General features: G+C 40.0%; 1 protein-coding gene across 1 annotated transcript in view; it reads left to right on the top strand.

The window, feature by feature from the left end:
- Positions 1-279: 279 nt before the first annotated feature.
- Positions 280-16181, top strand: part of TMEM123 (transmembrane protein 123) — a 39442-nt gene continuing 23540 nt past the window's right edge. The window contains exon 1 of the mRNA XM_028514498.2: positions 280-543. Within this exon, the coding sequence (XP_028370299.1) occupies positions 444-543 (100 nt within the window). The 5' untranslated portion in view covers positions 280-443. The remainder of the gene's footprint in view (positions 544-16181) is intronic.

Below are 16181 nucleotides of genomic sequence, written 5' to 3'. Positions count from 1 at the left end.
CATCCTTCCGGGCCCAGCAAAGCCTGGTGTGCCCAGCATCCGGAGAGGCAGTGGTGCTTGCTTTTATCGGAGAGAACAAAACTTGCCATTTCCGACAAGAAAGGAAACTTGCTCGAACGTTCCCGGCTCTCAGGCGCACATCAGAGGGGGACGCCGGGAGGACGGTGAGGGCGCCAACCTTCACAAACCCCGCCCCGCATGCCGGCCCCGCCCCCTCACCTCCGGTGGGCACTGTCCCACCACCCGGGCTAGGTTCGGGGCGCTCGCTTCAAGCCCTGCTCCGGCACCCTACTGAGCCACTGCGGGGCAGGTGGCGGGAAGGCAGGCGTGCTTGGCGGAAGCGGACGCGGAACAGGCTGGGTGTGTAGAGGCACCGCTCCAGCTCGCGCCACTGCCACCTCAGTTGAGGACCCACGAGGCCGCTGCGTCCTGCCTTGAGAACAATGGGACTCGGCACCCGAGGTAGCTGGGCCCTGTTCTTCGTGGGGGCGCTGCTCGTGCTCGCGCTGCTGAAAGTCGCCGTGGAAGGCGAGGACTCGGCGGGTAAGTGGCTGCCGGGGGCGCCAGGCCGCGCTTTTAGAGGAGGCGCGCTGCCCAGCGGGAGTTTCCAAGTTGGGATGTGGTTGTGAGGAAAAGTTCTGCGTGTCTTATGCCAAACGCAGGGGTCCAAACTGGAGGTGACTGCACAGGGATTGGGGAAACTGAGGCTCCAGCGGGCCTGCCGCTTGCCCCCGGAGCTGCCTGCTGAGCAGATTGTCTGGTGCATCCCTTCCGTTTTCTCTGCGAACGGAGGTAGCAAACCCGAAGGAGTGCGTATAACCTGTTGAGTCACCCGAAGGACGGACTTTCAGCGGAGGGCTCAAGTTAGTTGTACCAGTCTTCCCCTGGTGTTACTTTATTTGTTCCAACCTTTCCCTTTATCTAGTGCTTTCTTTTGTACTCAGGAGTAGGTGGGCTGGAAACATGTCTACCGGTTCCTGCGGAAACATGTCTACCAGTTCGTTGGGGAACTTTTCAGGAGTCTCCGTGGCGTTTTATCGTCTAATTGTGTAGTATCGAACAAATGATTTATAGTCTCATGGCCCCACACCTTTCAAGTTAAGACTTTGGGGCTAATGTGGCAGGTTGGGAACTTTTGGGAAGTGCACCCTGACCTCCCGGGCGCTGGTAAGGCTTATGCCCGGGTGGGAAGGGCGCCTCCTGCCCCTCTTGGGCCATAAACCAGCAAGGCGTGCATCAGTGCATCAGCTGTGCAGCCTTAAAATCCCCGCTGAGAATAGTCAGGACCCCATGATGTCGTCAGTGAGGGCAGAACTCTTCTTGCGGAAGGGGCTTTCCCTTTAGGCCTTGGAAAAGGCCAGAAAACTGGGATTTGCTGTGTAAATTACATTTTACTTGTAAACTATTCTAGAAGTCAGGGTAATGGTCAATAAATTAAAATAAATTGCTTTAAAGGAGTCAGTTTTTTAATGGATTTAAATTCTGTCCACCTTCTTTGTATTTAGCCTGACATTAGTTTTATCTAGATAAAGAGGACAGCTTGCAAAACCAGACGGTTCAGGCTCAACACCTGCTTTTGCTAGAATAATCTAAGTGAGACAATAACAACTTTTGTTTGTTTTGCCGATTTCTTTGTTTGCTTTGTTGAATTGTGCATGTGACAAACTGGCTTTGCAGATCTAATTTTGAGATCATTTAAGAAAAGGATCAGTAAGTCATGTTCATCATATTTTCAATATTATGAGATGTTTTATTGTAAAAGTAAACAATCTGGGATGAAAAAGTATATCTTGGTGCTAATTTTATACTAATAATTTTATATTTGTTGCTTTGTGAGAGAAATCTTTTTTGTTTCTCGAATGAATTGATGATTAAAGAAACTGAGGGTCCTTGCTCTTTTTCTTTTGCCTTTACAACAGATTTTTTATCCTATTTTAACATTCGCTGCTTATTCTGTTTATTACTCAAAGTCTCACAAGAGGTTAATGCTATTTGGAAAACTTGGAATGAGTGCTGAACCATACGAAGGCCTTTTGCAGGAACTAGTATAACCAACATAAACTGGAATCCATTTTTTACAGGCAGTAATGTTGCCTTGAAACTAAAGAAAGGCTCTGTAGAGGATATCTCAAAAAAAAAAATAAATGTTCTAGTCTTCATATAGTGTGTAATCTGATAAAGTGTCATTATGAAATACAGTGATAGAGCTAACCTGTACCACACATTTTTTTATGTACTTCACACTATGCTAATTGGGGTTCATACCATATCCAACAGAATCCTCATAGTATCATCCCCATTTTATAGATAAAACTGAGACTGAGAAGTTACCTAACTTATTCTGTGTTGTTTGTTTTACATGTTTGCCCTCAGAGACTGGAATCCAAACTCTCAGTTAACCATTTTGCCACATTAGGTGATATTGGTTTGCCAAGATGATAATGCTTAAATCCACAATACAGCCCTGCCCAGAATATTGTGGGAGAGGATAAAAAACATTACTGAAATTCTTCTTTTAATATATTCTTCATAGTCTACTGCATGGATTCATAAATATCCTCAGTTGGGGGTGGGGAGAGGATGAACAAGTTAGCAAACAGGATAGATTGTGGTAGTGCAATGAGAAACATTAAGGGAAGAGAGAAGATAGAGGCTATTACTAGGGCTCTTGGTGGCAGATGACAGAAACCCACCCTAAGCAACCTTAGGGGAAAAAGGGGATTTTATTGACACTTCAATGGAAAAGTCCAAGGACTTTAATGGAAAAGTCCAAGGAGTTCAAATAGGTTGTCAGGAGGAAATGGCCATTTCTACCTCTTTTGATCATGTGTATCAGTTCTCAGTCAAGCCCAAGCCGTAGTTGAACTGTTCTTAGACTGGTGGGGAGTGGGGTCATGGGGAGAACGTGGCATTTCAAATAACAGGGACTTTCTAAAGTAAGATACAGGCTTCAAAAGCCACCATAATGCGTACCAAATTAGGAAATGAAATAAATCCATAGTGAGTCTGTGCTGCTTCATGAATTTAACTCTTTGTTTGTTTGTTTTGTTTTTGTTTTTTTCCATTCAGTACATCATTCAATTGAATACTTGGTCTTTCTGTTAGGTAAAGCTTCGGACTTCTTGAACTTACTGTTGTCTCTTAGATAAAAAAACAGTGCCTGCCCACAGCAAATATTTCAAGTATGTTTATTGAAAAAAGGAGAAAAATTAGCTAGAGAGATTCTGTCTTCTTTCTCAAGCAAAAAATAAAAAATCGGTTGCCAGGAAATCATCCCCCATAAGAGTGACAATAGCTGGGAGACAAATATGAGTTTCTTGCAGTAGTCCAGACCAAAGATGATGGTGGAGATTGAGTGGATGCATTCTATATCTATTCAGGGGGTGGAACTGAAGTCACTTGGTATAATGGATTGGATGTTGGAGTGAGGAAGAGGGAGGTATTAAAGGATGACACCTTGGTTTGGGGGGGGTCAAACAACTGGTAATGCACCAACTGGGAAGACTGGGGGAGAACAGGTTTATAGTAGAAAATCAACAGTCCCACTTTAGCATTCACATGCACAAGCTTTGGAATTAAACAGCTTGGTCCAAATCCAGACTCTGGTACTCACTAGCTGGGTGGCCTTCTCTGGGCCTCAGTTCCTGTCGCAATACAATATTCCTGTCTCGGAATTGTTGAGAGTGTTAGATGAGCTAATGCAAGTTACATGCTCCCTAGGAGGCTTGGCATGTTCTAAGCTTTTCATAACATTGGTATTTGTTTGATACCTACTGCTATATACATCTGTATAGTCTACTGACCTTGATCTTTTTCTAGTTGAATCTTCACACCAGATCTTTTTGTGTATTATAGTTCCATCAAGAGGAAGAAATTTGCACATGTAATAAAGATCCTTCAAACTTGTTATTGCTTACCTTTTTTGTACTCTGGGGGGTTTTCTTTGAGGGAGGCTACCTTTGTGAAAAGTATACAATAATGCACTTGCTTTCTTCCTGTGTGGTATATATATTTAATTTTCCATTACACAAAGACACAAAATGCATAAACCAGCAGAAAAAGTTGCTTACCTGGGACATAGAATCCCCCTAAACCTTTTCCAAATCTTTAAGGTGCTAATTAAAAATTGAGTCATACTGAGACAGCTTCCAATTAAAAATGAATTTGTCTTCTCTACATTTCTTCATGAAAAACCAATAATACAGTTCCAGATTTACTGACAGTATGTTTCACTGCAACAGTGGCAAAAGTAGACATTAGAACTTGTGTAATAACCTACCCTCCCCACACCACCACAATATATTACCAGTGTTAGTTAAATATTAAGTGCCCATTAATCACAGGCTATTTATTTTTATAGGATCTCCAGGATGGAAATTTTCCACACTTCTCAAAAGCTCCACTACTAAGTCAACAGATGAGTTTAGAAAGGTTCAAGGAATGAATTTTTATCTATCTAGAACACATAAAGAACTATCAGCTGGGAAAGTATATACATGAAATCTGGTATACTGACCTGTTTCAACCACCATTTATTCATGAATCCCTACAGCCTGCCTCAGGGGCTGCCCTTAGTAGGCATTAATAAATGATAGTCCACTAGTGAATAGTCTTTTTCAATCTAGCAAAGAGGTGAATACATTCTAAAACTAAAAGCATGTTAGAATTTCATACTGTGTGGGTTTATTGATTTGGGGTAGAGGAAGAGACAGACAGACAGACAACCTTGGCACATCAGGATGATGCACTGACCAACTGAGCTACCCAGCTGGGGCCATATTGTGTTTTGAAGAACATTTTTAGTTGGGAAGGTTTTGCACTCTGCTTGCAGATGTGAAATGTGAATACATAAGTCTGCTTGTTTTGCTGGTGAAACAAGTCACTTTAAGCTGGTCAGCCAGGGCAGCCTTAATTTGCCTTGACAGACTCTAAGAAGACCCTGCTTACATTTCAACCATCAGACTTCAGCACTGCCCTCCCCCGCCCATCCACCACCTGCCATGCACATACACATCTTGCTTCCCTGTAGAAACAATTATTGATACATTTTCCCTGTGCTTTCAGTTTGGGAGAAATGGATTTCTTCCTTGGAATTCTGAGCTCACTAACATGAAAAGATAGATATAGGAACCAGGTTGATGTTGTAAATATCAGTAGTAAACCATCAGGGTGTGTTTTTTATAAGCAATATTTAAGTTATCTTTTTATTATCCTTATTCCTCAGAGTTGATAGGTAGAAACTAGAGAAAAAGCACACAGATCCTATCATTAGACCCATTTTCTTTAGCTTTATTAACAAATATTTATTGAGTGTCTAATGCTCTAGATACTAAGGATACAAAATGGACCAAGCCCTGGTTTCTTGGAGATTTCTTTTTTTGGTAGGAGGTGGAAGATGTTTTGTTTTGTTTTCATTGTGGGAAGTATACATAAGATAATATTTATGATGTGAGCCATTTTTAAGTGCACAATTCAGTGGTATTAGGTACATTTGCATTGTTGTGCAACTTTGTAGAGTTTTTATTCTCATGGGTGTCCCAGTGTCCCATGTAGTTCATATTCTTAGTTTACCTCTGTGCTTTTCATAATCTATGCCTTTTTCCTACTGGTTGCTGGGTGAATATAGCCAGGATATACTTTTATTTTATCTTTAGCAATTCTATAGAAAAATTCTTATTGAGGGGGGAAGACTGGATAGATTACCCAAAAATGTAATAATGATTATTATTGGGCAATTGTGGGAGGGTTTTCTCAAAATATTTTATTAAATTCTTAGGTGTCTTTTCCTGTTAACCTTTATTAACTCTAATTCTGTACTGCTGAACATCCTGAAACTGTGGTGCAGCCTTAACTTTAAAAAACTTGCCCTGGCTGGTGTGGCTCAGTGGATTGAATGCCAGCCTGAGAACCAAAGGGTCACAGGTTTGATTCCCAGTCAGGGCACATGCCTGGGTTACAGGCCAGGTCCCCAGTAGGGGGTGCCCAAGAGGCAACCACACATTGATGCTTCCGTTTCCTTCTCCCTCTCTTGCCCTATGTCTAAAAATAAAATAAATAAAATCTTTAAAGAAATTTTTTTTCAGCCAAGATATACCAAGGTATACTGCTGATGATAACTGTGAACAACACAATACTTTGAGAACAGCTCCAGAGTCAGTGGGATGATTTCAAATGTCCTTTCTAGCCCAGGGAAATTTATTGAGAAAGAAAAGAAAGCATTGCTTCAGGTTTTTTCCATTGAAACCAGATAATACAGTTTTTGTTGTACATTGTGTAACACTTACCTGAACTTATGTTCCTCCTATTCTCTTTGTATCTTGAAAACTCTCCTGTAACATATTGAATTTGTATAGGACCTGACGCTTAATGTTTTGTTTTGTGGTAACATGGGTGCTCCTAATTGTTGAAACATTGCTTTTTTGAATATACCATTCACCAATTTTTTTGGTGCTATTTATTTAGCCCAGTTTATTTGGTACCAGTCCCAAGAGGAACATACCATCTTTTTTTGGCAAACTCTTGTATGATGTGTGTTCTGCGAAAAAGTGGAAATTGCCAGCAATATTACCACATTAGGCGCCTATCACTTTTATAGGACTTACACATTGAATTCAATAAATCTTTTTTCTCTTTCGTTTTTTAGTCTCCATCTAAGTTCCTTGAAAGTGGTGTCTGTGATTTATTTATCCTAGCTCCTAAGAGTATGCTCGGTACATAGTAGATATGCACACATGGTGGTTGAACTGAATTATCAAACAAAATACATATTTTGTAATTGCTGACTTGACTTTATCAAAGAACCACTGTACACATCTTGTAAACATGAGTGGTCCCTGCTCTAATCTTACCCATTATTATAGCTGGGTTTTTTTTCTTCTTGTTTATAGAGTAAGATAGATACTTGAGGTCAAAGAAACAGGAATTAAGGTTACTTTCCAATTGTACCACTGAATTATGTGTAGCGGTTCTTTTATTTTTCAACTGCCGTAATTGTTATTTGAAGACAGCCATATTTTGAACATTCTTTTCTGCAGGGACTTGTTAATGCTTTCAGATTATGGAGATTTTATGTATAGTTAGAGGGTTTATATTTTAGGGTCTCTGGATGGATGAATTTATTCTTCATGGTGCAAGAAAGACACATGCCTGAATGATTTTTGGTAGCAAGAGTTTGGGCAAGGATACTAGAGAGGGTGATGTGGTTCAGGATGGACAGCAGGTCTCATCAGTAGCCAGCACAACAGTTCACTATCATTCAGGATTCAGCCTCGATTACTTAGCATTGATGCTTCTCTAAAAAGAAGAATTTGAGGGGTTCTTGGTACTACTTCATTTTGAAGCTCTTTCCTTGGGCATTATTTGTACCAAACCAGTTTCAAAGCAGTTGGTCTCTTTTAATGTTCCATTTGTATACGTGATTGCATTTGGCTTGGTAACCCATCCTTGGTTCAGTCACTTGGGTTACTCTGGTAGGATTGTTCTCCATAGACATGGCAGAACCTAGCAAATTTGAGCAGATGCATGTGAATTGGGCTTATTTTTTTCTACAGAAGAGGAGGGGTGGAAATTTGGGAACAACTTACTCAGATAATTCTGTATTCCAATTTTTACCCCCAGTGAAAACACTAAAAGTCCTACTGAAATGGAAAGAATTCATCAGGTATATAATTCCATACTCCATTAATACCTTTTTCCACTTATTTTGGATAAAATCTTCTGTGAATGAAATAAGTATTCAATGGAAACTTCCTGCTAGGTTGTAGGCTGCTATTACACAAGAACCATTTGACTTGACAGGTTGCTTTAGATGCAGATGGTGATAGACAGACAGACAGACTGACTGACATATAGACATTGACATTTATTTGTAATAAGAGATTTTATATAGAAAAGAATTTCTTATATGTTATGAAGAACTAGTTTGTACTTAACTGCCTAAACCCCTCAAAGACTTTATTGTGTTCAACTCATGTTTTTGAGATTGCATGTGAAAATTGTTGGTAATTTTTAACATCATCAGATGTTGTCTCAAGGAATATAGAGTAGGAAAATCATGCAATATTATGTTCACTTATTTAGGAAACAGATGCTTGTTTTGACTGCCTGTTCTATTAGTCACTGTTTGAAAGCACAAGCATCTAGTGGGAAGTAAGACAGAAAAGCCCCTGCTCTATGAAGTATATATCCGGGTGGAGAGATACAGACTACGGAGGAGAGAAACAACTAAAGAAGATGGTTTGGAATTGTGATTTTAAAAAAATAAGCAGGATTTTTTGTTTTTTGGTGTATGTGTATCTATATAGAAAGAGTCCTTCCCTAGTAATTCTCTACCACATTCATATATATTCATGTTTACATCATTTGTATGTCTTTTTGTGAGAAATGTCTGTTTACATCCTTTGCTCATTTATTACCATATTTTGCCATGTATAGATACACAGCCATATTTTTGGCCCAGACTTTCAGGGGGAAAAATCTTTTGTTTTAATTTTTAATTCAATTATTTATTTATTTACATTTAGGAACAAAACCAATTATCATATTCCAGAATATTATTTTGCATATGGATATCATTATTGCTTTATAGAGTTACACTTTTAAAGCATAAGCATAAATAAAAGAATTAAAAACATTTATATAGATACAGAATTAGTACTACCCATGTATAATATGCATCCTTATTTTTCCCTCAAAAATTTGGGCAAAAAGGTTTGCATTATATGTGGCAAAATATGGGGTAGGTTGTTAGTCATTTTTAGCTTGTCATTTTGTTACCTTGTCTGTGTCTTTCTTAATTTCTTTTCTGATTATAAATACTTACATATAGTTTTATGGAAATTTTGGAAACTACAGCAAAGCATTTTTATGTTTTTATTTTCTTATTTAGTCTTTTTTATATTTCTTTCCATTACCATTTGATTTCCGTATACACTCCTCCTCCCACCAGTCACCACACTATTGTAGCAAAACATTTTTTAAAAGATTTCATTTATTTATTTATTTATTTTTAAAGAGGTGGGAAAGGAGGGAGAGAAGCATTGATATGCAAGAAATACATCCACCAGTTGCCTCTCTCACACCCCCAACTGGGGCCCTGGCCTGCAACCCAGGCATGTGCCCTGACTGGGAATTGAACCAGCAACCTTTCGGTTTGCAGGCCGTTGCCCAGTCCACTGAGCCACACTTGTCAGGTCAAGCATTTTTTAATCATTATTCAAATCACTTTCACAAAGTATTTTTAGGGTTTTTTTTTTAATCTTAAATGTAATTACATAGGTACAGTTTCTTAAAATGAGAACTAACCCACTCTTACAAAACATTGTCATTATGGGTACATCTTATGACAGGAAACAACTAGTTGAAAAATGACAATTTTAATATATTACCTGACTGTTCAGTAAGAACTGGTTTGATGACCTTTTTTTTTTTGTTTTTACTTCACTGGTGATTTTGATTCACTGGTTCTAGTACTTTCCCCCCCTGTATGTGTGCTTTGTTGTATTTTGGGGAAGATACAATGGGAAGAATAATTGCATTGCTATTAAGTGAACTTGGGCAAGTTACTGAACCTCCCTGTGCCTCAGTTTCCTCTGTAAAATTGAGCTGATAAAATATAGCTATCTCACAGGATAAATGAGATACATGTAAAGCACCTGGCACAAATTAAAATTGAATGTTTCTCATTCTCCATCCACAGTGACCCTGTTTTTGATCCCTTCTGTGAAGCTCTCTGCTACAGGGCTTTATACACAGGCCTGCCTTGTTTTATTGTGCTTCACTGTATTGTACTTCACTGATGTTGCTTTTTTTTCTTTAAACAAATTGAAAGCAAGTCTTCCACCAGCAAAAAGATAATGAATTGTTCCATTGCAGTGTTCTGGAACCAAATCTGCAGTGTCTTTGAGGTACACCTCTATTCTTCTTGCTCCCCGAAGAGCTGTTTCCTCTTATCCTTGCCTTTCCCATATTAACACCCATTTAGCCTTTAGATCTCCACTGTAGCTCTGCTTCCTTGGAGGGCAGTTCTTGCCCTCTAGTTACAGGCCTTCAGACGACCATATCTGTTTGTGTGGTCTTTTGTATAAGTCTCTCTCCCTTCCTGAACAGAAAGTAAGCTCCTTGGGCAGTTCTAACTTCACCACCACCACATCCCAAGCACCTGACACACATTTTTGGTGAAAAAATAAAAGATAAAAGAAGCTCTGTGAAAAGGAAACCAGTTTTTGAGTTTGCTACTCCTGCTTACCTGCACAATAAGTAGAGAGCCTGTTGGTCAAAATAAATCACCACTTGTACTCTGCCCAACAAAGCTTTAACTGGACCCAGGGCCTTTCCCTGTACAACTAGGAAGAACATGACTTAATGTTAATGGGAGAGTTGCCATAAGTGTATTTATAGGCATCTCGTTTTATTTTTTAAATATATTTTATTGATTATGCTATTATAGCTGTCACAATTTTTCTCCCTTTGCCCTGTTCTGCCTGGTGTCCCCATTCCCTCCAGCTGTCATCCCTCCTTAGTTCACATCTATGGGTTGTGCATGTAAGTTCTTGGGCTTCTCCATTTCCTATACTGTTCTTAACATCTCCCTATCTAGTTTGTACCTACCAATTGTGCTTCTTAATCTCTGCCTTTCCTCCAATTCTCCCCCTACTTCCTACCAGCTGATAACCCTCCAAACGATCTCCATATCTATGATTCTGTTCACATTCTGGTGGTTTGCTTAGTTTGATTTTTTTAGATTCAGTTATTGATAGCTGTGAATTTGTTGCCATTTTAATGTTCATAATTTTGATTTTTTTATAAATAAGTTGCTTTAACATTTCATGTAATAATGGTTTGGTGATGATGAACTCCTTTAGTTTTACCTTGTCTGGGAAGCACTTTATTTGCCCTTCCATTCTAAAAGATAGCTTTGCTAGATAGAGTAATCTTGGATGTAGGTCCTTGCCTTTCATGACTTTGGATACTTTTTTCCAGCCCCTTCTTGCCTGCAAGGTTTCTTTTGAGAAATCAGCTGACAGTTCTATGGGAACTCCTTTGTAGGTAACTCTTCTTTTCTCTTTCTGCTTTTAAGATTCTTTATCTAACTTTCAGCATTTTAATTATAATGTGTCTTCATGTGGTCCTCTTCAGGTCCAATTTGTTTGGGACTCTGTGCTTCCTGGACTTGTATGTCTATTTCCTTCACCAAATTAGGGAAATTTGCTTTCATTATTTTTTCAAATAAGTTTTCAATTTCTTCCTCTTTTTCTTCTCCTTCTGGCACCCCTATGATTTGGCTGTTGGTATGTTTGGAGATGTCCCAGAAGCTCCTTATTTTATCCTCTTTTTTAAAAAATTCTGTTTTTCTTGCTGTTCGGGTTAAATGCTTATTTCTCCCTTTTGTTCTAAATCATTGGTTTGAATCCTGGCTTCCTCCCCTCCACTGTTGGTTCCCGTAGATTTTTCTTTATTTCAATTAATGTAACCTTTATTTCTTCCTGGGTCCTTTTTATTTTGTTGACGTACTCAGTGAATTCTTTCAGCATCCTGATCACCAGTGTTTTGAACTCTGCATCTAATAGTTTGGTTATCTCCATTTTGTTTAGTTCTTTTTCTGTGGTTTTGTTCTGTTCTTTCATTTGGGCCATGTATCTTTGTTTCCTCAATTTGGCAGCCTCCCTGTGTTTGTTTCTGTGTATTAGGTAGAGCTGCTTTGACTCCTTGTCTTAGTAACATGGCCTACTGTAGAAAAGGTACCTATAAATTGTGTGGGCAGAGCCCTACGTAACCACCAGGGCAGGGCAACCTGTTTCACCACCGCCTTGTGGCTCTGTGGGGAAGAAGGCTTGGAGGGTGGACTGTGATGTTGCCTGCCTTCTAAAGGTTTGCCTGGCACTCACCCTTTGGGACTGGCACCTTCAAACTGTTGCCCTGGAGCTGAATCCCAGGGTGGGTGGTGACACATTCACTAACCTGCAGTGCCGGTGGCATCATGGATGAGACATGAGACATTCACACAGACTACTGAGTCCTGTGGAGGAAAAGGGACGGCATGGCTACCCTCCTAAGGGGAGGGTGCCTCGATCCTTCCCTTCACAGTGTTTTTATTGGCTTTTAAATTGCACAGGAATACAGGTAAAGTTCATTAATCGTTGTCAGGCGGTAAGGATCAAACAATAGATAACATACAAAGAACTCTGAGAGCCTATTCTGAGTCAGGGTCAATTAGCTAAAAGAGCTGTAAAACTTTGAGGAACAAACTCATTTCTTGCTTGGACCCTTATTTAATTGAGAGCATTCTAAACAAAGCAGGTTGCACAGGATTTTATGTATTCTTTCTTGGTCCTGATCACCCGGGGAACCTGCCCTTTCCAGCACAGGGCTGCACTGCCCTCTGTCATTGTTTCAGGATTAAGTCAGGCAGAGGAAGCAAGGCAGCCAATAAATTAGGAGACTTCTCGCAGACAGGATGAAGACTCAGGCTGTGTCAAAGCCGAGGGGCGAGGGTCCATCACCCCCTTTTGCTGTAGCACCCCAAGTCCTTCCCTGGGGCCTCCACATGATCGTGCCTGTCTTAGGTTGTTCCCCCCTTGAGGAATCTTACCCGTCATTGGCTACCTGATCAAGCATTGGGGGCCAGGTGTGGATGAAGTAAAAGGAGCAAGAGTGGGGCCCCTGCCAGAGAGATAAGCTTTGTCTCCTTAGTGGCATACGGCCTGAAGGTCACTCACTCCCTCAGCCTTAGCCTTGGTGGGGTTACAGCTCCTGAAACCAGGCAGGGTGGTTCCCAGCAGGGTAGGTCTATGTGTGTGTTTTAAATTTGTGCTGGGCCATTAAGTGGAGTCTCCTGAAAATACAGCCATTTCTTCTGCCTCTCCATCCCTCTTTTTTTTTACAGCCACAAGTTATAGAGATTTGTCCTCCTAGCACTGGAACCCAGGGCTGGGTGATCTGGTGTGGGGCTGGATCACTCGCTGTCACAGTATCCCTCCTGATTTTTATCCACCGCATGTGAATGTTGGACTACCCATACTGCCACCTTCTGCTCCGCACCATGTCTTCACCCCCCCCCCCCCCCCCCTCACTGGTCTGGATGAATGTGGCTTCTTTAAATCCTTGGTTGTCGGCCTTCCATACGGCTCGATTTTCTGACAGTTCTGGGTGCTATTTGTTTTGAGGTGTAGTTGTAATTCTGTGGTTGTGCAAGGAGGCAAAGCATGTTTACCTACGCCTTCATCTTGACCAGAAGTTGCATCTCGTTTTATTGCACTTAGCTTTCTTGTACTTCGCAGGTGCTAGAATTCCTCACCTACCCCCCGGCAAATTGAAGGCAAGGTACTCCACCAGTGAAAAGGGTATAACTCTCTTTGTTGTGGTGGTCTGAAACTGAACACTCAATATCTCTGTGACATGCCTGTACTGTGTCCCTGGGCAATTTTGTTTTCTTTTCTTCTGTGCAGATAAAGCCTCTCCAATCAGGCCCTGATGCCGGGAGGGATGTGTGGAAGGGGATAGACAGGGTGTTCAGGTCTCAGAGGACACAGAGGACCTTGCCTGGCTCACCAGGCCTGTGCTGTGGTCACTCTCCCTGTTGAGGAGGTGATGGCACAGATATTTGGTCCATGTGACATTTTGGCAAGGCAGGGACATCTGTGCTCTGCACTGATGTAAAAGAGGTAATGAAGGTGGACGGAGAAAGGTGTGCTGGGGATTGCTGCAGTCCTTCAGGGAGTTTGGGTTGATAGAAATGCAGTGGGAAGCCATTGCAGGATTTTAAACAAATCAGTCCAAGTGGATGGTGGGCCAGGGTGGTAGCAGCGGAGATGAAGAGAGATTTTGCTGATGGGTTGAGTGTGGCTGTGTGTTTGAATTTGAGTTTAAATCAAATGTTTTATTGTGCCAGTTAAAGTCAGACACCTTATCTGGGGATTACTATGGGGGTGGGGAGAAGTTAAGAACGAGAACAGCTGGGAGCTCCCAGCAGGCCGGAAGGGGAGAGTGGGTTGATCCATGTCTGAAGTGGAAAAGCCTCATGAGGAAAGACAACAAAGTAAGGACAAAGAATTGGGGGTTAGATAAAGTAGAAAGGGAAGAGAATCCCTCTTTATATGCTTTTTTGTCTTTGAGAAGGATGTGGGGGAGGGACATTGACGATAAAACCTAGTGGTTTTAACTTCCTCCCCAATCAAGTTATTAAAGAGGTTTCTGGCAATATAAATCTCAGAAACTATCATCTCGTAGTTATTCCATTTTAATTAAAAAAAGTATAAAACCTTGAACTGCAAGAAACCTTATAGCAATGTTTCTCAAATTTAGTAGCACCTTAGAATAACCTGCAGTGTTAAAAATGCTGGTGTTGATTCCACTTAAGACCAGTTAAAGCTGGGGTGGGGAATAGAATGAAAACGTGCCCAAGTGATTCTGATATACAAGGGGTGGGATCCAAAAAACCAGAATTATCTTCTAGAGGACAGGACCCTTGTGGTACAGGCTCCCTTACTGAGTGTTCTTGGAACCTATCTATATCAGTGTACCAGCTGGTGTAGTGAGAGGCTGCATTCAGCTTCAGTGAATTTTTTGAAGACTCTTTCAATGTGTTTACCCATTTCACAATGGCTGATTTAAAGCATACCTGCCAACAGTGTGCTGAATGTTCAGTTTTTGACCAAAAATGGCATGACCCCCATGTCCCACCTTCTCTCTTCACCTGATCTCGCCCCAAGTGAATTTTGTTTCCCAAAGCGAAGGAAAGTCCTCAAAGGGAAACATTTTGCCAGTGTGGAAAAGGTGAAACAAAAGATGGCAGAATCCCTAAAAGGCCTAAAAATCAATGAGTTCAAAAACTGTTCTGAGCAGTGGAAAAAACATCTTCATAGGTACATTGCATGAAATAGAGAGTACTTTGAAGGTGACTGAAGTTTAAACATGTAAGAATAAGTACACAAATTTTTATAAATTAATTCTGTTTTTTTTCTGTCACCCCTTGTGTAACTAAGGTTGAGAATCACTGACTTTGAGAATGACTGAAAGAGGCTGCTCTCCCTAAGTAGCCTTTGGCAAGTGTGTGAAAAATATGGATGCTTTTGCAATAATAGTTTATTTTGTTTTTGTTTTTTATAAGAATTATAAAATCTTAACTAGTGGGGATATGCAGAAAATAGTGATTCTGCTTATCTTGGGATATCCCTCCTGACTCCGCCCAAAATAAAATACCACAGTGATCCAGAGAACAGGGTTTTTTTTTGTTGGTTTTTTGTTTTGTTTTGTTTTGTTTTGTTTTTCAGGAGATTTGGTCAGGATAAGGAAAGATATGGGACAAACAGGGGCACAGCAATAGTAGTTACTTTAGTAGTACCAAGTTTTTGTTACTGTGATTAACATTGTTTAGATATGATAGAAAGCCTATTTCATTAGCTGACAAGGAGAATGAGGACTAACCATCCAAAATGTACAGTTTCCTTGAGAAATTTCAGAAACAAGAATAATAATTATTTACATGAAAAGCTATAGAAAATAGTTGAGAATTCTATTTATAAGACTTTTTATTCTACTTATACGAGACTTTATTACACTTTACACAACTTAATTCATGTATGAACAATTGCTTTTGGATTATTTGTGAAAAATTTCTACAGCATTAAAGCTGCCTTTCATTACAGGTTAACTCATTCCATTAGCTCTTTAACATCACAGTGTGACAAAAAAAAGAAATAGCAGTAACTTTACAAATAATGGAATGAGAGTCATTTATGCCTTCTTCTAGAGTAAATTGGATTAACTTGGCTTTAAGGAATATTTAGGCAGCTTTTATCATAAAGAGTGCATATTGAGATTGTGTATTTCACGTATGAACATAAGGACAATTTTTAAACATAATACCATTATACCTAAAATTAATATTTTATAGTTTATTGAGTTATAATTTACATACAGCACTCTATAAATTTAGAGTGCACAGCATAATGATTTGACTTAACATATATCATGAAATGATTGCCAAATTGAGTTTAGTTACATCCACCATTTCATATAGATACAAAAACATACGAAGAAAACAAAAACAAAAAAATAGTGAATAAAATATTTTTACTTGTGACAAGCACTTTTAGGATTTATTTACTTTCTTTGCTTTCATAGATACCATGCAGCAGTGTTAACTATAGTCATCATATTATATATTATATTCCCAGTACTTA

This window comes from Phyllostomus discolor, chromosome 6, assembly GCF_004126475.2.
Source record: "Phyllostomus discolor isolate MPI-MPIP mPhyDis1 chromosome 6, mPhyDis1.pri.v3, whole genome shotgun sequence".
Lineage (NCBI taxonomy): Eukaryota > Metazoa > Chordata > Mammalia > Chiroptera > Phyllostomidae > Phyllostomus > Phyllostomus discolor.
Note: the sequence above shows the minus strand (reverse complement) of the source record. Positions and strands in the feature narration are given on the sequence as shown.